Consider the following 25,009-nt stretch of genomic DNA (forward strand, 5'->3'; position numbering starts at 1 on the left):
TCCGTTCCTGCTTCACTGTGTAAATTTTAAGTTTGTTTTCCATTATATTTCTCTGAAAGTCGATGCCCTTTCACCTGCTCTATGACTATTTGCTCACATCAAAAACCTACCTCTGAGAGAATCGAGGTTAGGAACAAAGATACTGGTGATGTCCACCCAAAGGATAAAAAAGATGAGTAAGAGGGAATGGAAAGAGCAGTAAAGGTCAGAGGTTCAGAGGACTGCGGGCCAATCAAGGGAGAGTTTATAGCTGTGGATTCAGTGCAGCTGAGCAACCCGCTGATCCCTGGGCTGTGGTCAGGGATTGGAAGGACCTTGGTGGAAGCATATCCATCCCTCTCTCCGCTGAGTGTGAAAGCTTGACTGTAATCCCCTCAACCCTTTACAGACAGACTCACACACATACGTACCCAGACGACCCGGCACACACATTCACTAAGGTCCCCAGGTTTGGGGAGGATTTGTGCTGTTTGAGAATTGCTTAGAAGTGCTTTCTAAGTCAAAAGGCCAGCCAAGCCACAAAAATCTGCCAAAGACTGTCTCATCCTGGTCAGCCACTTACCACTGCTCGCTACAAAGATACTTGTAGATACGCCGCTTTCCTTGAGGGGATCTGAGGAGATAACGTATGGATGTTAAGACACACTGTCAGCTGAACTCATGATAATGTGAAAAACAAGTGAAAAGTGACTGATAATGTGGCATAAATACAATAATAACATAACAAAACTCTAAACCAGTATGTGAAAGGAAACAAAACAGAGATCACACTGAAGGTTTAGCCTAAATGTGGCCCAAATCTGCATTTTCTTCTGTGCCGCATTTGGCTTTGACTGATGGCATCTGGCTGCCTCTATTCTGCCACAGCTCCACCTTTTATGAGCCAGATGTCAGGTGTGTTCTGCCATTTGTGCCACCTCTAGCCACAAAACACTTGGCGTAATCCATGTCAAGCCAAGCTAATGACTTTTGTGCAACATCTGGCGCACAAAGCATTTGCCAGTGCTCTAATTGAGCTGCTGTAAGTAGCCAAGAGGCCAAAACTGGTCTGCTATCTGGGAACGTTGTCATGTGTATAACTGATATAAATCACAAAGAAATCTCTAACTTTTAACCAGACTGGTTAATTGGCAGGCTCCAGCCAGATTTAGACCATTTACCACGTCCAACTCTTTCTCCAGGTGATTCTGTCCATCGAAGAGGGCTATCGGCTCCCTGCACCAATGGGCTGCCCAGTGGCCCTGCACCAGCTAATGCTGCACTGTTGGCAGAAGGAGAGGAATCATCGACCAAAGTTTACAGATATTGTTTCTTTCTTGGATAAACTAATCCGTAACCCAAGCAGCCTGCTGCCGCTGGTAGAGGACATTCAGAGGTACAGTACTGAAAAACTTTTTGTGCCATGAAATGAATTAAAGGAAATGCACTATGGCTCAAAATGACCAGTGAACCAGTGAATGTGTTTTTCTGTGGGAGTATTCTTACCCCAGGACAGAGTATGACTTATTTTCCTTGAACACTGACAAACGTTTTCACTCCTACACCTAAAATAAGTGACACACTAAGAACTTTTTGATGCTTTCACTAGTTTTTCAACTTTGAGATGACTGAATATGGACATACTATGACATTAACCTTTTTTTCTTTTCTTTTTTTCTTTTTGTATTAGTCTACCAGAATCTCCGGGGGAGGAAATGGACTACCCAATGTTCATCTCTGTCGGCGACTGGCTGGACTCCATCAAGATGAGTCAGTACAAGAGCAATTTCATGGCAGCAGGCTACAACACATTGGATTCAGTGGCGAGGATGAGTATTGAGTGAGTAGAACAGCTCAAATATAACCGTTTTTTTAAATGTCACGAAAGCATGTCAAGTTGACATGTTACAAGAAGTGCAGTTCAGTCTGTGAAGCTGTTCTATAGCTCCCAGAGAAAACTTTGTATAGATAGGTAGAAATCACAAGGATAGGCAATGATGTAAAGTAAGATAATTCTATACCAATGTAATGTTTTAATGTTACACTACTTTTCACATTTATTTCACTATATTCACGACAAATATTGCCTTTTTTATTCGTCTGTATAAAATATATAGGGCAGCACGGTGGTTAGCACGGTTGCCACACAGCAAGTAGGTCCTGAGTTCAATTCCACCATCAGATCGGGGTCTTTCTGTGTGGAGTTTGCATGTTCTCCCCGTGTTTGCGTGGGTTCCCTCTGGGTACTCCGGCTTCCTCCCACCGTCCAAAGACATGCAGTTAGTGGGGATAGGTTAATTGATTAATCTAAATTGCCCATAGGTGTGAATCTGTGTGTGAATGTGAGTGCGAATGGTTGTCTGTGTCTCTATTTGTTAGCGACAGACTGGCGACCTGTCCAGGATGTACCCCGCCTCTCACCCTATGACAGCTGGGATAGGCTCCAGCACCCCCCCGCGACCCTGGAAAGGATAAGCGGAACCCAAGGATGTATAAAATATACTGTTGTCTAATGTAATCAGCAATCTACAGTGTGAGACTACAGGCAAACATAATACAGACAAAGTTCGCCTGAATAATTGAGGTAATGTTATCTGAAGCAATTTTTAAGTAATAAAAATACTTACTTTGACACTACACGGTGATAAAGATTTTTATGTGGCAAATATCAAGACACATCGTTTAATCTTTGAATTCATCCCATTGCCATAGGTGTAATGAATTAGTCACATAGCCATGCAGTCTGTCTTTACAATCATTTGTTAAAGAATTAATTGTTTCGGAAGCAGTCACTGAATTTGAACTGGTACTGTAATATGGTTCCTAGATATTTCACAACATTGCTGCTGACTCACTAACTGCAGAGCTCCAAACCTGCTGTGGCATTAACATCAGAATAAAATCTGTGCACTGGAAGCTATATGGCATCAGTTTCCATGTCTGAGCAATTTCTGTAGTTTAATGTGTCTGTATCATGGTAGTTTTGCCCAAAAATTAAAGCTGTATCCAAATTTCACTGCAGTGTTTCTCTACAGACTGTGGTGGTCTTAGTCAGCGTGGCTACAATTTACTAATTTTCCTTGAAGGTCTCGCAGGCAGCTGGTTGCGTAACTGAAAATGGATTTTAGCCATGACATAAGAGCCACTCATCCAAACAACTCCACACTGCACTTACTTCAATGCTCAGCCATGCACTCTCCAAGTTTTAAAGTAGATTGGATGAACACTCATGGAGAAAAGAACAGACACATATGCAGACACATGCTGCTTGCATATTAATGTGCTATTAATGTCAAGTCAATCTGATATCAATCTAGCACAGTAACACACACTGACAGCACCCATTTTGTTGTATCATGAATACTTTTATACTTCAGGTTCATTTTGCTAATATTTACATACATAAATAAGACTTGAAGGGCCTGTGAGTATGTTTAAATTACTGTAATAAATACAACAGTATTGCTAATTTTACTTGAATAATGTCAGTAGTCAGTGAAAACAGGATGTATTAAGTTATGCTTTTTTGTGTCTTCTATGCTTCAAACGTTTGTAGAAGTGCAGCAGTAAAATGCTGTAGTACCTCTTTAATTATATATGAATCATCTTATAGGTGGTTAACCCCGTAAAGCCAAGTGTATCATATTTGATACATGAGTTTTGTGAGTTTGTGAGACCCCTAAATCATTAGTATGACTTAGAGTGGGGTCACATATTCAAACTTATAATCAATTTATTTTTTTAATTATCAGGAAATATATTCATCTCAGTGACTGCAAGTTTTGGTTGTTCTTTTGTCTAGTTGTATAATTTAAGATTAAAGCACATCTAATTGGTGACACGTGATCAAATAATTACCTTCAACGAGAAGTCCTAACACAGTTAAAGTGTTTTCTGCATGTGTCCTTGTGCGCTTGTGTTTCCCCTCTCGGCCTAGAGATGTGAGGCGTATTGGTGTGGAGCTGATCGGCCACCAGAGGCGAATCATCAGCAGCATACAGACCCTTCACCTTCAGCTACTGCACGAACACGAGAAGGGTTTCCATGTATAAGGACGCCCTTTATTATAACCTGGGATGGACAGCTAGATGGACCAGATGGAAGTGAGGTCTAGACCATATGACAGACAGTCTACAGCCTGTGCCTGGGTCTTAACCCCTCATACAGGAGGTCATTGGACAGACTACTCCAGCAGACTCTCCCCTGGTCTCCTTCACGTCCTATAGTAACAAACTTTTTCTACTATACACCCCTTACACAGTATGCCTGGTTCTTCCAGACTATTTCAGCCTGATAGACTGTTCAGGCTCTCCCAGGCCTTCACTTAGGGGAATGTAATGCCTTGTTGCAACAACAGTACTTTGTGTGTGGCGCAACAATATCTAGAGGTGTAGATTTGCAAATGTAATCTACTGATTCTTTTTCTTTGTATGTTCCTTTTTTTTCTTTCTGCTCTGAGTTATGTGCTCATGTAGCTGCTATCGGGTGTGCAATGGAAACATTTTGTCCTTTGAAAAAAAAAATATATATATATCCTCAATATTTTTTATTTTGGAGTTTGATATTTTATCATAAAGGTTTATTTGGATTGCTTTAGTTACCCTCTCTCCAGAGAATCTGGTACACTAATACTTGAAGAAAGAAGTGAGAAGTTTATGAATGTTTAAAAGTGTATAGACAAGTAATAATAATTATTATAACCTAATATGAATATATGTGCAGTCCTGTATGTGAAAGCCCTAGTAAATCTGGATCTTATTTAGATATTTGATTTTACAGAAAATTGGTTTGTTTGTTTGTTTTTTAACCAGAAACAGCAATACAGTATTATGCAGTCACCTCAGTATCTCAGAGAAAGATGAAGAATTGCGCAATGAGAGAACTCTTGTTGACATACAAACATGAGGCTCACATAACACCATCCGTCAGTTTTAGTGTCATACCCAAAGCTTGCGAAACTGGATCTGTTGCTTTTAGATGAACAAAGGCTATCTGATATGTTTTAGACCCAATTGTGCGATCAGCCTGTTTTGTTTTGGGTTATTTATTTATTTACTTGGATTGTGAATGTCATACATTGCCTGAAAGTACACGAATCTCCACTGTCTTAATATATGAATGTTCACAGAGCTTAGCTATAGAGGAGAGACGTTTGGCTGGAAACTTAACAGGGACCTATAATGATGAAATTATTCCATGCCGTTATTGTTTTTGTTTTTTTCTTGCACACACTCACACAGACAGTACTGACAGAGGTTTGCACTTCAGAGACAAAGCTGATCCATGATGTCAGAGAATAGCTCATCTGGGGCGCAAGATCACCAGATGGAGTAATTGTGGTGGTGTAAACTGTGTACATAAACATAGCCTAATTTCAAACTGGCAGTAGATGTCATGTTGTTGGATGTTTGCTATTGAGATGAACATTTTCTTCATACTCTTAAGTCAGCTGGGAATATGCAGCGGTGAAGAATAAAAGTACTTAGTTAGAGCTGGAGGCAGCAGAAGTAGCTAAAAGCTGATTAATGGAAACCGGTGTGAAAAACGTCAGTAGTCTTAGTTACGTGAGGTTAGGACAGATGTGTTCGCCAGAGAGGCTTAACGGAGACGGAGAACCAACATAAACAGCAGCATCATAACTCATCATGTGTCATTGTAACATCGACAGTAACAAACACAAATGCTCAAAAACACACAAACAGACACAGAATGCCTTACAGTCTGCGGACCATGCAAGCCGTTTATAAGTTTCAGTGCAGTCACAGGACCTAGCCATTAGTCTGAATTGTATGAGAATAACCTCCCATCTACAGCTGTGGGTTTTAATAAGAATTGGAGCTCAATGATTAATGTCAAGGGCAAACTGGATACAAAGATCTGTGCCTTTCGGTCACGGCGCAGTCATGCATCCAGGCTTTCAGGAGCAGGAAAGGTGCACGCACAGCACACATTCAAACGCGCACACATTTGCACACACACACACGCACAGACACGCTCGCAGTCACCGCCGCTCTACAGAATATGGGGAATATCAGATGCTGTTTGTTTAGCATGTTCTACTGCTGAGCAATGTTAGAACGTTCTTTTGTACAAAGTACAAGTATACTTATAATTCTTGTATTTTATTTTTCTATGATTTCCAAAGAGATGTTGTAGATCTTGCACACTGTAAGAGGCAGTTACAGCGAATATTTATTTGCAAATAAACATGAACAGTTCTGGCGGTTGACTGCTCATTTCATTTGGTTCGTTTTCATTCGCTATCACTTGAATGAGACGCAGAGCGGCTTGAGGAAAGGAAAATGTCTCTTCGGTCAGACAGGACAGGCTGTCCTCTCAGTGAAGATAACGTGATTTAACAAAGCTCCAGGACTAGGCTCCATCTCTCTAATCTGCGTTTAAGTTATTGTCAAATGTATGTGACGTTTCTCTTTAAACTAGGCAATTATCCTGACATTTTACAAGGTACTGATAACCAAAAGATGGAGCTGTTGGACCACTCAGCAGCTTCAAAACTGTTATATGAGAAGATTAAAATATTAACTACTTAGATAATAATGAAAAATAAAGACTACGTGCATAATTTTCAGATTGAGTACGCTATATACTTTCTGCTGGGAGGTGTGCTCATTTCTGAACTGTTCCATTGAATGTTAAATTAATTAAAATTTACATTTCAGGTCTTAGAATATGCTTCTATATGAGAATAATGTGGCCAAATAATGTGAAATTTTAGATATCCTATTTTTCTGTATTTTTTTTCAACTACAGTATTCTCTAACAGATGGATTTAATTAGATTGTAAAGCACGACAGACTGAGTTTGGCTGCCATCATTAAGTGAGCAGAGGATGCTGATGATAAACTGCTGTTGTTTGCATGTGTTTTTGCACCTTCAAGGGGGGCCCAGATCTGAGGCGGGTGGGGGCCTCCAGAGAGGTAAAGCGTTTGAGTAATAAATCAAATGCATCAGGCCGGGGGGCCTGGGAAGCTCCATACTCCTCATGATCAGGTCGCCGGGTGGTTCACCGAGCTTAATTCGTCCTAATAGGATTACCTTGCACAAGCTGGGATGCCCAGGGAGCATCTCAGCTTGCGGCTCTATTCATGGCATGTACTAGGAACATTCACGGCTATGTTTATCATTATTTTTTTGCTAGTCTGAACACATTTAATTCCCAGTAATCAGACCATCTATGGGGTGATGTGTTGAAAAATTAATTGGCATAGCATCAGCTGAGTGTAATGGGGTTGTTGGATAAACTGACGGGCTGGCTCGGCCTGAAGAAGAAAGAAGTCAACGTTTTGTGTCTTGGACTGGACAACAGCGGCAAAACTACCATCATCAACCAGCTCAAACCACCTAATGTAAGTTCATGACTGAGCTTCAAGAGTGAGGTATTTTGATATCTTTTTTTTTTAAAGTGGAACTGAGAGGCATTTGTGTTTATAGTCCTGTAGGTACAGAGGCTTCTAAGACATGTAAATCTTTTCTAAACACCTGCTAATTTGGTAAACACGCTGTACGAAGGCCTGTCACAATCTATATTTCGCTGCAGTCCTTCACTGGTTGCTTGTTTTCAGCATTCGAATCATTTAGGCCCACTGTCAGAAGAGTGGAAACATGTTAGTCAGGTAAAGCCCGTATTACATTTTAATTATGCTATTTTGTTGTTGACATACTTTTGCCGTTACTTGTCTGTTTTTGTGTGTTTGTGCTCGGGGATGAATGCAGACACAGGCACAAGAAATCGTCCCAACAATTGGTTTCAACATCGAAAAGTTCAAGAGTTCAAGGTAGAAAGTAATTCCGCAATTTTACAGCATATTTAAAATGACTAATCCAGCAGTTTTTTATGATGTTAAGCTGTCTTTTTCCTCCTTCCTCTCTCCTCCTTTCTGCACGCAGCCTGTCCTTCACAGTCTTTGATATGTCTGGGCAGAGCAGATACAGGAACCTGTGGGAGCATTATTACAAGTAGGGCACACAAACATGAACAACAAGCCTTTTGCTGGTCAGATATTCAAACTTTCAAAACTGACACTGTACATCTCCTTCTCCTATCTTCTGCAGAGAGAGCCATGCCATCATATTTGTCATTGACAGCAGTGACAAGCTGAGAATGGTTGTTGCTAAAGAGGAGCTAGACACGCTTCTCAACCATGAAGGTACACAATCTTTGTTTTTAGACACTTTAGACAATTTAGTTTGTCCGGGTATAAAGAACAAAAGAAACAGTATATGACTGATGCAGATTGTGTGTACAACTTGTTTAAAATGCCTGAATTAAGAGGCCAGTTATCTAAACCCTAGTTAAGTAATATTTGCACCATTCATTATAAGCTTGAACTGATACATTTTAGTGGCTTTAATCTAGGTAGCATCAAGTAGAGTGATCATATTTGAAGATATCCTGTCCAACATCTAACACTATCTGTAGTGGAATAGAAAACAAAAAAATCCCTCCTAAAAGCTTTTTTCCCTCTGGCTCTTAGATCACGATAAACTGGTCTTGACATTTTTTCTTCTACGCAGATATCCGCAGCAAAAGGATACCAGTATTATTTTTTGCTAACAAGATAGATCTGCAGGATGCAATGTCTTCTGTCAAGGTTTCACAGATGTTGTGTTTGGAGAACATCAAAGACAAGCCCTGGCACATCTGGTAATTTATCTGCCATCCTGAGTTCACCCTGCTGAGAAGTAGCACACAATAAAAACACCTCCAGAGACACTGTTGAGTAATTTGTTACCAAAGTCATTCAGGTGTTTGTAGTCTTCGAGGAAGTGCCCTTACTGAACAGAGCCAAGTCTCGTCACACCCCTATCTACTCCATTTTATTCTCCCCAAGTTACAGCTTGAAATCTTAAATAAAGATAACGTGTACCGTTTGCTCCCCGGCCACTTCCTGTTTATTTGATTTGTCTATGGTTCATGGGTTAAACATTACCGAGGGGCACGGCAACATGCCATCAGTGCGTATGTGTGTGTTCCACCTGGTTACTCATTAGACAGATGGTAGAGTGATGGATTAAAAGCTTGACAGCTTTAAATGTCCAGGATCCAAGAAAAGTCATGAGAAAGTGAATGTGTGTCACAAGCAGATTAACTCCCGGACATCTTATTTTTCAGTGCCAGCAATGCTATCAAAGGAGAGGGCCTTCAGGAAGGGCTGGACTGGCTACAAGGTAAACTTAATGATGTCATACTGAGCTGAAAGAGAAACAGGGTCAGAAAATTTAAATGTCAATACTTTCTGCATCTTGTATTAAGTGCTGTTGTTTTGTTCATACCCTTAGATCAAATTGCACAGTAAGTATAATTATGCTTTATTGTTGTGACAGTGTTATGAAACTGTGATTGTGATTGTAGAATGTATTTCTCTGTATGGGAGGCCAAATTAAAACACTCTCTGGGAAGTAAATCCTGTCTAAATCAGACCTTTCCTCCACTATGTGTTGTATTCTGTGTCCTGTTTCCATCCATAGTCCTCTGTAAATACCACAATTAGGTGATTTTCTGTTTAATAAAAGTTACTTTTTTGTTTCCACACCCCTAGACAAAAAAAGCCCAATCACAATTCTGTTTTCCTTTTGTCAGATCATTTGAAAACAATGAACACATAAATGACTGAAATGGCTGTGACTACAGACAAAGGGGACTTGGTAACTGGATCTCATTCATCATCTGGAGTATTCATCACACTTGATGTTGTAGGCCTTAAACTTACATGTTAAATAACCTACAAATTCCTCTAAGATCTACTTACCTTTGGGTAAAAAAAGAAAAATATCAAATATATTCTGGTTATTTAAAGCATTCCCTGATAGATTTCCTTATTATATATCCTTATGAGCACACTCTGTAAACTAAAAATAATCATTTATACTGTTTCTGTATACAGTACAATTTTTTTTTTATTGAAGCTGCTTTTTTTATTGACACAATGCTTTCTTAATTACATCCTTTTTTGAAAACGCTGTCAATGCTGAATATTGCACTGTCTAATAAAAGCTTATTTGCTGAGTGTACGCTGTGTTTGTAGCAGACGTGATACTGCTGGAGAAACTGAGACAAAATCAAAGTAAAAATTCCACTTTAATAAATTAGAAGCACAACGAACCATTTAGTCAGTACCACACTTACATGTCGTGCGAATAAATAAACTGTCAAATAAATAGTCTTAATAGTTAAATAACCGGACTGTAATGAATAAATATTAAATAGTATAATAAAAGTCAACTTCAAAGTTGTCTTAAGAACAAGATTATAAAACTTTGATACAAATATTTGTATAAATAGTGATACGATTTGAACAGCTATTCAAACAGATGTGAGTTCAATCTACAGGTGAAGGTTCAAATCCACCCCCAGCTTTTTGAGCGCCATGGCAACATCCTTTTGTTCAAGTCTGTCTAAATCTGAACTGATTTTACAAAAACCTGTCACTCTCTATCATTCAGTTCATTCATTAAGCCCTTTCATTATTGACATTTATCTCTTCCCATGTCTTCCCTCGCTCCTCTGCATCTTGTCACTTTTAATATGCATGATTCCTATCTGAGGAACATGTGAAGAAATTTAGTGTGGAAGTGAGCACAGGAGTCCAGAAGGATACACAGGGTCTGGAAAGTCTCTCTGTCATCAAAGTGGTTCCCTGGAAAGAGATAAAAGCATTACTGACTTTCTATATCAGTCTAAATATGCTTCAGAGGTTCCTCTGTGGGGTCGTAAAGTGGCTGCGTTAAAAATAAATAATGTGGGAAGGGCACTATTGGTGTAAGGGATACAATTATATTAAATACACGTTCAGTATCCTGCTGAGTCGAGAAATGTCACTCTACGGCCTTTATTTAAAGCTACTGCCCGATCTTTTCAGTCCAGTCCATTCATTTCATAGCAGGGATTAATCCACACTTGCGTAGAGTAACAAGCGGGTCCCTCCAGATGTATTAGAAGCCATTAACACTGGTGGAGCAGAATTTAAAGGTTCACACAAGGAAGGTGGAAACACATCCATCCCAATGTTTTCACTAAAATAAGGAAAAATAATAAGTTCCCTGTAAATGCCATCTGTCTGAGCTGTCACAAGTACACAGTCACACACACACTTTCAAAACAAGCTGCTTCACACTGCAGACAAAATCATTTTCTCATCTACACCTTAACCATGTTTACACACACCCTTACTGCAAATGTGTTTCCTCTTTTTATGTGAATATATTAACTTTCTTGTTGTACATCTGAACATTTTTAAATGAGCACATTAACTTCCCAGTCTATTTGAACACAACATGGGTGGTACAGGGTTCATGGATGCTTGTTACTGTAGTTTTCCCAGTGCTGCAGTTTTCTGCCAAAAGGCTTCTTCTGTACTAAAATCAAATGGTGAAGAGCCCCACAAAGTATTTAAAGTGAGGATTTTCCCCTTTTCAGGAGGTCCTGAGGGTTGTTGACCCACTATTGATCGTGTGAGTCGTCAAATGAGCTGAGGTGTGGAAGAAATGTGTGAATTATTACCATCACTGGGAAGCCATTGTCAAACTTTGCCCGACCCCATCATGTGATCTACTGAGGTCACCTGAGGCAAGGTGTGAATGGGGGTTGAGACGCCTGAGAATGGATCTTAAGGCTGCATTGTTGCTGGCTTATAGCTGGTGTCCTAAACCACCACCTCTGTTCAATTACAGTCATTCACAGTGGACATGGCCTCCTTTACTCCTTTCCGAAACCATCTGTCTTCTGATGTTCAAAATGTAAACATTAGCATCTTCGAAAGTCTCCTTTGTCCTTTAAGTGCAGGTGTACTGCTGAGTCCTTTGTGAGGTGGCTATCCTATGCCTGGGTTTTTTTTAACTTGGACAATATAAAGTCTTTAGTTCACTGTAGTTGTGAACTGCCACTAAATTAATAAAATAAATAGAAATGGAACCTCGCATGACCACAAGCCTTCACAGTGGGATCTATGGTTTTTGTCTACCCATTAAGGTTTCCTTCAATCCATCCATTTCTTCTGCTTAACAGAAATGTGGTCATCCTAAGCAGACATCCTTTTCCTCTGCAATGTTTAGTGATTCTTGCTGGAGAGCCAGAGACATATAAAGGCATATATAATATCTCCAACAAGTTCAGAGTCAACCCTTGGGCCTCTTCCTAGTTGAGTTTACCCAGAACACCTCCAACATTAAGAAACTGTATTGCAACGGGCTATAGAAACAAAAAATAGTTTGCATGCAAAATTACAAAAGGATCAGGGCGACAGCTGGAGCGATGCTGTCCGCCGTGGTGGACAGAAAGCTAAGCTACGCAACCTCACCTGCTACAGAAAACTCAAAGAATTCCCGGGTGACTTCTGAAAATGTGTTTTCCAGTTGCTGGATGAAGTAGAACTTTTCCGGGGGCGTAGTGAAGACCTTGCAGATCTCCTGCACCAGCTTCACCGCCCAACTCATGTGATAGCCGTCCTTTTCACACACCTAATGTGAAGGCACAAGAAGAACACATTGAGCCAGTCTTGAATGATATAATGTTTCTGCTCTTCCTGTAATGATAAATCAAAATAAGCAAAGGTAAGATATTTTCAGTGCTGGGAATAAAACATAAAATTCAATTGTGAGTGTTGTCCCTGTTAATAGGGACAACACTAATGAGCTCAAACACATATATATTAAAGTTGCTACTATTCCCCTATGGGGAAGATACAAAATAGCCAATCAATATTAGGACCATGGACAGAGCAAGTGATTCCTTTTGCTGTTTTTTTTTTTCAAGAAAGAACAGACAATAATACATAAGAATATTGTCTTTATATATTTTCTGTTTTTACATTTTGGGTGAATTTGGAGACAATTTTTAATTAAATTACATAAAAATGATCAGGGAGCGGAGATCACTAACTCAGCAGCCCAAAGCAGAAAGGTCTTACATTTGAACCTCGGCGCTTGTTATTTTTACACACAGGTTTCCTTCTAATGTGGCCTTTGCAAAAATGGCAAGCTCGTCCAAAACTCACTATACCTTTAGTCTTACACATGCTGGTTCTGGCTCAAGCAACTGCTCATTCTCAGTTGCAAGGCAATAATTTTCTAATATACCAAACTTAACTATAAACAAAGTATAAATACCTGAGGATAAAAGCAGGAAATTATTTCTCTCACCAGTATGATGTAGACGATGATTCTTGAGATTTCAAGGAGTCGTCCATTGAGAGCCTTGCTGGCCAGAACAGTGTAGCAGAGATTGCTGCCACAAAGCACCAAAAGACGAGCTACATTCTCCACATGCCACGGATGAGGAATGACTGGAGACAGCAAGGAAACAAATAGCCAACATCTACAATCACTTGAGGGAATCTATATGACATTTTTCTACTTACAATCATTAAACGGAAATGTTTTACATAGATTTGAAACAGATCCTTTATTCATCTTATTGCTTGGGAATCTGTAACTCCCGGTGTGCATCTCTCTCTTATTCATCAAACGTACCAATGAGCTCCTCCATGATTGTGATCATCGAGTCAGTGCTCCAGCCTTTGACTTGTAGGTTACCAAAGAGCAAGAGGATGGCCTTGGCTAAGTGCCACAGAGCGGTGTGAGGAAGCCCCCTCTCCACCAGATCCTGCCAGCCGAGTGTACCTGCATGAAGGAGTACACCTCAGTTATTTATCATTAAATGCTGCACACTACTTTATAGTGGTGCAACGGGTTACGGTTGATCCGTAATCCAACCGATCCCACTCCACGGTTCGGCACGCACGTGATCCGAAGATTCGAAAAAGAAGAAAAAAAAGTATGTGTATGGTGGGTCTGTCAAGCGATAGTTATGGCAGCGCTAGCGGTCCAAGTGGAGGAGCAGAGGAAATTGTGGTATTTAAGCAGCCCTTTGCTGCCCAGTCCAACCGGGCTAAAGCTGTTACAAAAGCTATTGGGGTGTTTAGCTGCAGACGGGTATTCCGTTGTGCAAAACAAGGGGTTTAAACTATGATGAACGTGCTTGAGCCATGCTATGATATCCCGTTGCGCGTCCACTTTAGTGGCAAGATCGTTCCAAGCATGTATGAGCAGGAAAAATTTAAAGTTATGGCTGAACTGTCCCAGGCATCTTCTGTTGCCCTAACTACTACAAATGGGTGGACCTCCAGGGCAACGGAAAGCTACGTGACCGTGACAGCTCATTATATCACAGCAGAGTGCGATATAATGAGCGGTATGTATTATTGTAGGGTCTACCTTACAATATAAAGCGCCTTGAGGCGACTGTTTTTGTGATTTGGCGCTTTATAAATAAAATTGAATTGAAATGAGTGGTAGATACAAAGACCTATATGGCCCTATATAGAACCATAATTTATTTTTTTAATAATTGCGTGGAATGAGTCTTGAGTTGAATGTTTTTAACAGGCAAAAAATACTTCAATAAGTGAATAAGTAAATGTTAATTTTTTGTCTTTTTTCTTTTTTTGCTGATCCGATCCGTGACTTAAAACTGTGATCCGATCCATTGCACCACTACAAAAATGACTATGTTAAATGTCAAAAATTGTACTACAGCAGCATAACCTACTCAGGTCTCCTGTGCCACCTCACAACACACAAAGTGGTTTTCTGGTTCTCTAATTTTTATGCTTTATTTAAAAAATAATTGCTGACACTTTCTCTGGCGCAATAAGCCCTTTTTCAGGTTAAAACATGCTAGAATTTACAAAGCTTCACTGAAAATAACAGGATTTTTGTTATGATTTTAATATGTTTCCATAATGTCGATACTATCCAACTGCATTAATATTTCAGTAATACGTTATCTCACCCTCAGGCAGCAGAGGACCATAGAGGATGAACAGTAAGTGGGCCTGGCTGACCAACGGCCAAGGCTTCAGGAGTTGCATCAGCCAGAAATGACACTCCGGCTGGTTTGGCCACGGGTCCAAAAGAACCTGACGGCAAAATAGCCGCAGCTGCAGCTCCTGATACCACTTCACACCTGGTAATGGACATACAAATGTATCCATAACTCCCGAAGACCATCACAAAAGACACAGGCTCAGCTTTAGCCATGGATTGTTCTCAGCATCATATTTCTGCTTTGTTCTCTGGATAACTCTGGAACACACACACCTGGTTTTGCAGTGATGACTCCTTCAGTTTTTTGCTGCAGGTTTGTTAGATCACAGAGGAAGTTGAATACTCTATGGCACTCCAGCTCATCCCACCCTGCAATCAGAGTCTGTAAAAGAATCAATAAAACACCCCTCAATATTTCTATTTCTTTTTTACAGATATTTCTTTAACACCAAGCTGAAAAACTAAAGACAAAATTAATCATACCAAGCTAAAGATTTCCTAACCTAAAGTACTGTGTTTTTCTCTTACTGTTTATGCTATTATTACTACCTGAACTGATTGTACAGTAACTTTAGGGTGAGATCTCTGTAACATTGTTATAGTCTTTGTTGCTAAAAAGTTTATCTTTTGCATGTTATCACATTTTGGGGCTCTGGTTGGTTATTTCCTTTTATTAGATTCAGGTTTCATAAACATGAGAGTCGTTACATGAGGGTCTTCACCTGGAGGAAGACTCCAAAGCTGGAGAAAGCAAAGCAGTCTGGTGCTACACATTTCTCCAACAGGAAGCAGGGAATCTGAAACACATCAAGGCAACAATAAGAGAGGCTTTTTTTCCACCGATATAAAGTGGGATTGCAAATATTCAGTTAGTTGTTATTTTTTAACATACTGCATTAACTTTTCTGCAATAGCAACATTTCATATATGTTTAATACATGTAGACAAATTAGGACCATCATGCTAAATTATATCCATCCATCCATTCACTTCCGCTTCTCCTTTTCAGGGTCGCGGGGGGCGCTGGAGCCTATCCCAGCTGTCATAGGGCGAGAGGCGGGGTACACCCTGGACAGGTCGCCAGTCTGTCACAGGGCCAACACACAGGGACAGACAACCATTCGCACTCACGTTCACACCTAGTGGCAATTTGGATTATTCAATTAACCTATCCCCACAAGCTGCATGTCTTTGGACAGTGGGAGGAAGCCGGAGTACCCGGAGGGAACCCACGCAAACACGGGGAGAACATGCAAACTCCACACAGAAAGACCCCGGCCTGATGGTGGAATTGAACTCAGGACCTTCTTGCTGTGCGGCAACAGTGCTAACCACCATGCCACCGTGCTGCCTGTGCTGTAATGTTATGTAATATTTAATTGCCTGACATCAAACATGTAATTATTATTAATAAACCTGTTAAAATGCCACCATATTGTGCTGCATAAAACAGCAATGCAATCAATGTTTTGTTTTTGTTTTTAAACTTTTGCAACACATTACAAAAACCAGATGTATTGTTGCCTTCACTCAGGAAAATTAAAAATAAATGTAACTCATTTAAAAAGTTACAGTATTCTGTTATAGCCTGACATCTCACCTGCCCCTTTCTTACCTGTGAAATCTTGCTAAAGATAAACTTTAACCTGTCCTTTGTGGATAGCAACAGGGTACACCTCTTGAACAACACACCTAAGACATCAAACACGAGGTCACATTACCATTCGATGGTATGTTAAATAGAAGCTGAGGCTGTCAGAAATACATGTGGTACCTTAAAAAGCAGCAAGAAGAGCTATACTAAACAAAACACTGAAATACCGAGGTCTCTGTAGTGTCCAGTGGTGGATTTCTGTTCAATGCGGCTGGAGTGGTGAAAGCTTTGGAGGATCATTTTATTCTTCCAGGCCACAGTGGAGATGTAGTCTGCAATATATCTAGTAATTTCCTTTGATACCATGCTGAACACACTGATCTCCAGCACTGAGAAAAACACAAACACATCAGGACATTCCAGAATGGAGCTATTATTGCAGAAAGTGTTGTAAAAGTACCGCTTAAAATTACACATAGTTACATATGTATGTTGGTAAAAGCTTTTGTACCTCATATAAGTTATACAAACAAAAGGTCTGAGCTGTACCCAAAAGCCCCTTACAAAATAACAGAGCTCCTATTATATATTAATTGGTGAACAGTGTTACAGGTACAAAATAATAGGTGAAACTCACCAGACAGTTTGTCTAGGATCATGTCAAACACCTCTGCAGGGATCCTGCTGAAGAAGCTGGTGCAGCTAGTGGAGCACTGGCTGCGGGTCATAATGGTCCTAGAAGGTGTGGGCCCATTACGGTTCTTCTTGTAAGGTGTATGTGTCTGTGAATACTTACCAACATTTCTCAATGGCTTCCCTCTGACCATTGTCATCGCTGGCTAAGTGACTGTCAAAAAGATAAGCAAATATGACTGGGAAACACTCGGCTAACACAAGGTCAGCTAACATAGTTAGGTAAAAGTAACTCATAAAACTACATTTTCATCAACTTTGAGCCTCACAAGAGTCACAAATTCAGACACAGAGTTAACAGGGCTACAAGCTGACATTACAAAATCTTACCTGTGCAAATAAAACCGTGAATAGCAAATCCTGGAAGTAAAGAAGTTGGCAGCTAACCTAGCTGCTTTCTTTAATGACACATTAGCAGACAACGGCGCGAAACTGCCCCCTCTCTCTCTCTTTCCTTTCATCTGTGCGGTAGGGATGGGAAAATATTTATATCCTTAAGTTACAACACCTTTATATATATGTTATATATATTATAACATATATATATATAAATTAAGGCTAAAAAGAAAGCAAATGTCAGCACAGACTGTAAGTAAATCAAACGAAAAAAGAAAAAAATAATAAAATTGCTCATTGAAAAACAGTGGCAGATAGCTAGTTGTAGCTAATAGCTGGGTTAGCTGTTATCCCAGAAAGCCATAGAGACTTTTCATCTATGGTATTATTAAATAATGAAATAAGGTATTGTTAATGTTTAATACATAATAGTAAGATAGTTGTTAAATGATACAGTCAGTTCTTTCATAGATAGATAGATAGATAGATATAGCCTTTAAATAGCCTACATCTTATGTATACTGTGTGGCATTGTTCCATTACCCTATTATCAAGCCAATAGACCCTGGGTGTCAAATATAAGGCCTGGGGACTCGAATTGGAAGTATTGTGGCAAAAAGTAATTTGTGATGTCTCTATGTGTTTTGTTTTGGTGGTTGGGGGGCAGTATGTTTACTTGTATTAGTAAATTGACTTATGAAGACTAAATATAAACATATATATAATAAATACATTATCTCACTATATACTAGTGAGTTTTTCAAAATGCGTCCACGGTAAAAATGAAAATAAAAAAATGTTGATTTACATTTTCTGTGAATTAACAGAAACAGTTTGGGATACCAGTACTGTTTCTGTAATTTTACACATTTCTAAAAAATTAAGCCCAACAAGTCATGGTGACAAATTAAATTTTTTCTCATATTAAGATATCTCAAGGATTACATATGTAGATAAACCTCTTTGCACTGACAGAAGGGTGAGTTTCACTGGTCCATCACACTTAAGATCAAAGTGGGAGGTATGTGGGCCACAATGTAAAATAGACATTTTGACATGTCAGAAAAGCAAAGTGGTTTTATGTTAGTTTAGGTGTGGCCCAGTGCTAAATGGAGTTATCATTTTTATGCTAACTAATTGTAATGCTTTGAGAAGCCACAATGTGTGCAGTAAATACAGATTTGTGACCTGAAAGACCCTGTGTGACATCCACACCAATGCTTTTTTCCCATTATGGTTTGCTGATAGAATTTATTGACCTCACCTAACTCTCATTCTTGGTCCAACCAACCTCAACCCCCATATCAGAGGTCTAATCAGCCAAATGGCCAAAACACCTGTGTCTATGTGTGTGTTTTGTGCGTAAGCAGGGGCCTTTAGATATGTGACTTTGTAGGCTGTTTCGTCGTTAATCCACATAAAGTGTGTTGACAAAATATATGTGGCACAGGCAAGACCAGTTTAAAAAGAATGCCCTGTACTACACACATTACCCTCTAGCACTTTGTCCAACAAACCACCCGTGCTCAGCTGCTAATCACAGGATTATTCTGCTTAACTAAGATTATTAAGTGTTCCACATTCAAATGGCGTCTCCCACAGGCAGACCTTGGAGAGGATCATCTCTTCACTATAGAGCTGTCACAGAGATTTGTATGAAGGGCCCAGGGGACAGACTGGGAAAATGCTCTTGTATACCAAGAGGATGTCACGGCAGGTTAAACTTGGGACACAGAATGAGGAAAAGCACGGAGAGAGAAGCTCAAACTTCGATGAATTCACCAGCATTTCCTGGATTGCCCTACAGTATGTACAAGTGGAGTTATAGTCCACTAGTTTCATTATTATTCATGTTTTGTTTTCAGGTAAGTTTTTTTTCTTTGTTTGTTTCAGACATTTTAGTTAAATCTTCATTACTTTCTATTATTAGTTTTATATAGGCTGCAATACACAGATTTATATAAGCCAAAGCCTTCTCGTGCTGGTAGTGTTGACTAAATCTAAATAAATTTGCTGTATGTTACATCTAAATTACATCTACACATCGTTTTAATTTTAGTTAACTAAAATTACCTAATGTGCAAGTCATGTATTTAGAAAGAGTCTTAATTGGCTGCAGCTTTGTTTTGTCTCTTTAAATTGCTTATAATAGCAGTTAATAAACATTAACCATTCCTCTACAAGTTTGTTGTTGGATTTAATTCTGTATTCATTTATTCTTGTTTTTATTATTATTATCAACAGATCTGTAGGTGCAGAACTGATTTACTGAGACAAAAGCAGCACAGCCAGCAAAGACAATGTCTGTTCTGTCTGCCTCAGCTTAGCAGCGCTGCCCTGCCTCCAGGTCCACATTTGACATTGGCCCTGTTTATCTGTCAGGAGCAAGAAGCCAGCAGCGGGACTGTCTCTCATGTCATCTCTGACATGATGCTGCCGACACTGACAGGGATAATGCCGATGATGATGATGATGATGATGAAGATGATATCTAAAACAGGCCAGTCACGCAGCTGACAGTCCTGCAGCGCACAAACACAAACACACATCCACAGATTGTTTGTCCAGACAAGAGCAGAAACAGAAGGAGCTGGTCAATGTGGAGTCAAAGGCCCTGTTTATCTGGAAGTACATCTCTGCATCTCAGGACGAGTATACCATCTGGACACCTGTGATGATGGTCCTGTAGTCCTCTTATTGGTGAGTATTTAAATGTGGACACTGTTAAGTAAATGTTAGAAGTACAGGTAAGGCTACGCAGCAGTGACTGAGTGTTTTATATTGTAAGTATTGCAGTGTGGTTTGCAGAGTAGTCAAAGACTAAACTGGACTAATTTCAGATTTCAAATTTTAAACAAGACACAGCTTTGCCTTTGTTCGCATTGCTTAATTGTTATGCCTTCAGCGGTGTCAATCATTAAATAAGGACAAGGAAGCTTGTGTGTATGTGATATTTTAAGAGGCTCCGGCAGTGCCAGGTCTAACACTGCACAATAATCAGGCTTCATAAACAGCTTCTGTTCTCTGAGGAATTCAAAACAATGGGTCTGTATAAGCACAGTTTGGTCTTTGGTGTGAAACTTAAAGTCAGTTTTATTCATGCGGGAGCAAAAAGGCACCCTTAATTAATAGTATTGTTGGTCCGTTTATTTACCACATTGTATTATTCAGAGACATTAAGTCTAGGGAACAAAAGTAAATGATTAAGCATGGATGTTTTTTACCTTTTCACACTTTTCAGGTACGGGATCTGTAGTTGTAGCCTACAGCTAAATGTTATGGTGTTTTTAGGGCTCAGCATGCATTTGCAAATGTAAAACTAAATGCCAAAGGATGTCAGATCAGAAATTTTCATTGAAAAATAAAATAATTTGGCCAATTATTACAACAGCAGTCACTGCTATCCTCTCTTGTCAGAGTTTGGGGCCCAGCGGCTGGAGGCTCTGTCAGCAAGTCGTTCAGTCCTTCGCTTTCAAATACCCTGCAGAGCTGTGAAAAATTTCAAAGTTAGTGGCTTATAGCGGTGCTTCTCAGCTTGGGTGGTTTCTGTAAATGTTTAATTTCCTCTCTCTCTGCCTTCTTGAGGGGCGGCGAAGAGCTTAACAAATAGACTTCTGTGGTTTGCCCTCCAGAGGAGAGCGTTAAACAGGTGAAGCTGAACACCGCACTCATTAGTTACACATGCAGTCACCTGCCACTCACCAGAGACGGATGCCAGAATACTGAAAGTTTCCACAGCTATTTGTGCCCACACTCGGGAGAGACACTTGAGGAATGACTCAGACTCTGTGACTGGATGTGAGCTCAGTGGAATTACTGTACTGCTGGGAACCGTTGCGATAAGAGGAGTAATCCAGCCACATTTCAGCCTGCGGGACAGTCAGTAGTTTTGTTCTGAAAGTTTCTTTTTAAGTGGCATGTATTTAAATTGGTTTATGTTTGCTGATTTTTATGAAACATCAGAATCCAATGCAGTTGTCTTCTTGTTTTAAGGGAAATTGAAATGCTGCTAACTGCCTTTTACTAGAGTTTATATATTTTTACTGACGGTAATTTCATACTTTGCCGTTTCAGGATCTCTCTGAAAGGAGCCGATCATGGCCAGCATGGCGCTTCAGCTCCTCGGCTTCTTCTTAGGATTGCTGGGGTTTACAGGAACTATAGTTGCAACCCTGCTCCCTCACTGGCGCAGCAGAGCTCATGTGGATGGTAACATTATCACAGCCACCGGGTACATGAAGGGCCTGTGGATGGAGTGTGTCTGGCGCAGCACTGGTATTTACCAGTGCGAGCTGTACAGGTCTCTGCTGGCGTTGCCACCCGACCTGCAGGTACTACACGAACACCAACATGTAGAGAAATGAGAAGAGCAGAAATCTCAAAACACATATAGGGTGGTTATTTTATTTATTTTTTATTTTTTCATAATAAGTTATCTGAAAACCTGCTGAAAACCTTATTAGTTTAGTCCATCATTATGAAGTAAGCATCTTTTTAAAAATCCTTTTTGGAATTCTGACATCTCATAAACAAAACCAGTTACTAACTTATCATATAATAATATAAAATCATTAACTTAAATTCATTTGATAGCAACCGTGCATGTTAACATAACTCTGTAACTCCAATGCACAGTTTAAATTAGCATGCTGCACAGAAACTTTATAGCTATATGGTTATTTTCCACCTTTACACCCAGTTAGGCGTTTATGTGCACAATGACCAATTTAAATATAAAGTTTTCAGTTTTCATTAATTATCAGATTAAATGCTAATGAAAATAATACTTATAGCCCAACTCATTAGTACATATTCACTTTTAGAATAAGGTTTTAGGATGGGCAGGTAGGTGGAAGGTCAAGAAGCCTGTTCTTTTAAGGACTCTTGAATATTAAATTTATGTTGCTTTAATCACTTTACACTCCTGGATTTTATTAATATAATAAATAAATTATACTACCTATCTATCTATCTATCTATATATATATATATATATATATATATATATATATATATATATATATAATATTAATATCTTTGAATATATTTTCTTATGTGAGTTTTTAGTCATTCTGCTGTTATTATTAAACTCAGCATACTCACTATTCAGAAAAACATACATAGTTTCAATTTAGTGTAACGTGTTGGATATTTATTAATAGGGATCATTTATTAATAACTCTTGATATAGGCTAGAATATGAGTGTTTGCACTTATTAAAAAGCAGTATATTAATTGACTGGTTCATTGCCCAGACCTGTTAAAGTAAGAGTCCATTTATAGTCCAAAGTTTAATAGTTGTCTACTGTTTCCCTCTCCACATCAGGCTGCCCGGGCGCTCATGGTAATCTCCTGTCTCACCTCAGTCCTGGCATCTCTGGTCTCTGTAACTGGGATGAAATGTACCCGCTTCGCCCGGGGTTCGTTGATTAAATCTCCCCTGGTCCTGAGCGGTGGGATTTGTTTTCTTTGTGCTGGGCTTCTTTGCCTGGTCACCGTGTCCTGGACCACCAACGAGGTCATCAAGAATTTCTACAACCCTTTAATTCACAGTGGGATGAAGTATGAGATCGGACTGGCTGTGTATCTCGGATACGTCTCGGCCTGTCTCAGTCTGGCCGGGGGAATGGTGCTTTGTTGGAGCAGCAGTGGCGACAGGTCACGGCAGAGTCCCCCCCATACGCAGAGGGGTCAGTCATCACATCTTCCCCCTGTCTTCAACAACTTACATCCGCCTGCTCCACCCTACAGGCCCCCCGAGGCCCTGAAAGGCAACCATGCTCCCTCGCTTTGCTCCGCTTCCAGCAGTGGCTATAGGCTCAATAACTATGTCTAAGACTAAGAGGAATACTGAAACAATAACTGTGAGACGACACGGACCCTTTTTTGTCCTGCGTACCCATAAAAGGATATCAGCTAGAAAAGAGAAGGCCCCCATAATGCAAAACACCAAAGTCAGCTTTGAACAGATATTTGCCTCTGTCTTTCCTCTAACATAAACAACCAAGAGCCTTGGCTAGTCTTATGAAGCTTTAACCCTGTAAGGCTTTTCATATGCACCTGAAGGACCAGAAGGTGGCAGTGTTTTACAGGAAATCATCACAGAAAAGACGATATAAATGATATTCCATGTTCTTTGCTGTGACTCTCATGTTATTGGATCATTTATCTGGCCTTCTTCCTAGATGGGATTTAACTCTTTCTGAAAGGCAGTTCCCTTTAAAGAAAAAGATTTTATGGCAGTACTCAGTGTTTTAAATGATTTTCATGACACTGAAAATAAAACCTGACACTATAAGTATTATTACTAGTGTAAGCATCCTCTGATGAAAGGGACTGGAAAAGGCCGTTGCAAATTTATGATCACAAGTGACATTTTTACGTTAAAACCCTGTTTGTAAAATAATAGATTGTTAGAAGTTTAACACCCAGAAAACCTTTTTTTGTATGTGTTAATGTCTGTGAAGCTCCATTAAAATATAATTTCAATGTTTTTTTGCCAACTTATTCTCAGATTTGCGTAATTCTTGACGAAGCCACTCGATGGCGACAAAGGTCTTTTGAAAAGGCATCCCAAACCATTTTTGAAGAGCTGCTTGTATTTATTTAGTCTGCCTTGTTTGGTGTACTGCATAGGACACCAGTTGCATCGCTACATCTGAGCACTTTTTTTTTTGTTTGAATGGCTCTGACATATTGTGAGTCATTAGCCATATATGTGGAATTATTACCACCTTGCGGAGCTTTTCTGGCTGTCTGCCTACTGACATGTAACACTGTGGACATCTTTCTGAGGCTTATTAGTTGGAAAACCCTCCAATTAGAGCTGCCCTCTTTCTGGCAGGCTGTCAGACCAATGATTGTATAAAAGAGCCACACAGGCACTAAATGAGAGGACATGTCACGATTCAAGGAAGTGACTTATCTTATTTCAGCAATCAGACTAGTCGTTGTCATCATTTACATCAATTAGATAAATTACATTATGAATTAATGGGGAAAAAATCTATTTAATGCCATGAAACTATAAGATTATTTACATTAAACCTTGTTGGACTGCTCCAGAAAAAGGGATAAATTGTATATCTATAGGAATTATTTGCTTTGAAATCACAGGTTAAAACATGAACTGTACATTGAGTTGGGCCAAAGATTTCAATGAGCAAAACAGTATGGTAATATTAAGATCCTGGGCATGTGCAAGATATATAAAAACTCTGTTTTGAATTGATATTAGATCAAACTTATTTTATTTTGTTAAACAGGTAACTTTATTTCCTCCCTCATTAAAAATTACAAATTTAAGGCACTTCTTGCATCAGTGAAAGCCTTTCTTGATGGATGTGCAATACAGGCTTTCCCTGCTGTACTGCTGCTTTCACGTGCACATGTTGAGCTCAGCTTCAACAACTTCATTTTTGAAATTAAACATCTCAGCGAAGTACTCACCAAAGCAAATACTTTTTTTGAAGGGGGTGGTTTAAATATGATTTATTTAAACCAAATATGATTTAAACCACCTAGAAATACGAAATGTTAGTTCAGTACCATGGACAGCGGAAC

The 25,009-nt window shown here is 39.5% G+C and overlaps 4 protein-coding genes across 11 annotated transcripts in view; 3 read left to right on the plus strand and 1 right to left on the minus strand.

Annotated features, from left to right (window-relative positions):
* Positions 1-6,194, plus strand: part of LOC102789333 (ephrin type-A receptor 6-like) — a 175,485-nt gene extending 169,291 nt beyond the window's left edge. The window contains exons 15-17 of the mRNA XM_006802383.3: positions 1,182-1,375; positions 1,670-1,819; positions 3,917-6,194. Coding sequence (XP_006802446.1) covers positions 1,182-1,375; positions 1,670-1,819; positions 3,917-4,031 — 459 coding nt within the window. The 3' untranslated portion in view covers positions 4,032-6,194. The remainder of the gene's footprint in view (positions 1-1,181; positions 1,376-1,669; positions 1,820-3,916) is intronic.
* A 910-nt stretch (positions 6,195-7,104) lies between these two features.
* LOC102790207 (ADP-ribosylation factor-like protein 6) lies at positions 7,105-10,007 on the plus strand. Of its 2 annotated transcripts, XM_006802387.2 has the most exons (8): positions 7,105-7,346; positions 7,563-7,613; positions 7,714-7,775; positions 7,888-7,956; positions 8,053-8,147; positions 8,515-8,644; positions 9,113-9,168; positions 9,581-10,007. In XM_006802387.2, the coding sequence occupies exons 1-8, from the start codon at positions 7,224-7,226 to the stop codon at positions 9,604-9,606; spliced, it is 612 nt and encodes a 203-aa protein (XP_006802450.1). In that variant the 5' UTR covers positions 7,105-7,223; the 3' UTR covers positions 9,607-10,007. The 2 variants fall into 2 exon arrangements, with proteins under 2 accessions (XP_006802450.1, XP_006802452.1); XM_006802389.2 differs by lacking the exon at positions 7,563-7,613.
* A 45-nt stretch (positions 10,008-10,052) lies between these two features.
* On the minus strand, positions 10,053-17,535 carry LOC102789634 (F-box only protein 47-like). Of its 3 annotated transcripts, none has more exons than XM_006802384.2 (12): positions 17,441-17,535; positions 17,055-17,264; positions 16,645-16,806; positions 16,439-16,515; positions 15,546-15,620; positions 15,097-15,205; positions 14,789-14,962; positions 13,468-13,617; positions 13,138-13,280; positions 12,297-12,456; positions 10,902-10,948; positions 10,053-10,637 (listed from the first exon to the last, which is right to left on the minus strand). In XM_006802384.2, exons 2-12 carry the CDS (start codon positions 17,248-17,250, stop codon positions 10,521-10,523), a joined length of 1,410 nt encoding a protein of 469 aa, XP_006802447.2. In that variant the 5' UTR covers positions 17,251-17,264; positions 17,441-17,535; the 3' UTR covers positions 10,053-10,520. The 3 variants fall into 3 exon arrangements, 2 of the variants coding, with proteins under 2 accessions (XP_006802447.2, XP_006802448.2); XR_437336.3 differs by having other exon boundaries at positions 10,602-10,637; positions 10,902-11,013; XM_006802385.2 differs by lacking the exon at positions 10,902-10,948.
* An 878-nt stretch (positions 17,536-18,413) lies between these two features.
* Positions 18,414-23,935, plus strand: LOC102791066 (claudin-14-like). 5 transcript variants are annotated; one of them, XM_035912795.2, is made up of 4 exons: positions 18,414-19,311; positions 19,691-20,146; positions 21,521-21,777; positions 22,773-23,935. In XM_035912795.2, exons 3-4 carry the CDS (start codon positions 21,544-21,546, stop codon positions 23,280-23,282), a joined length of 744 nt encoding a protein of 247 aa, XP_035768688.1. In that variant the 5' UTR covers positions 18,414-19,311; positions 19,691-20,146; positions 21,521-21,543; the 3' UTR covers positions 23,283-23,935. The 5 variants fall into 5 exon arrangements, with proteins under 5 accessions (XP_035768688.1, XP_087685741.1, XP_035768690.1 ...); XM_087829615.1 differs by having other exon boundaries at positions 19,829-20,146; XM_035912797.2 differs by having other exon boundaries at positions 18,414-19,252.
* Positions 23,936-25,009: the final 1,074 nt, after the last annotated feature.

The sequence above is a fragment of the Neolamprologus brichardi genome, chromosome 16 (assembly GCF_056152115.1).
Source record: "Neolamprologus brichardi isolate AB-2024 chromosome 16, ASM5615211v1, whole genome shotgun sequence".
Lineage (NCBI taxonomy): Eukaryota > Metazoa > Chordata > Actinopteri > Cichliformes > Cichlidae > Neolamprologus > Neolamprologus brichardi.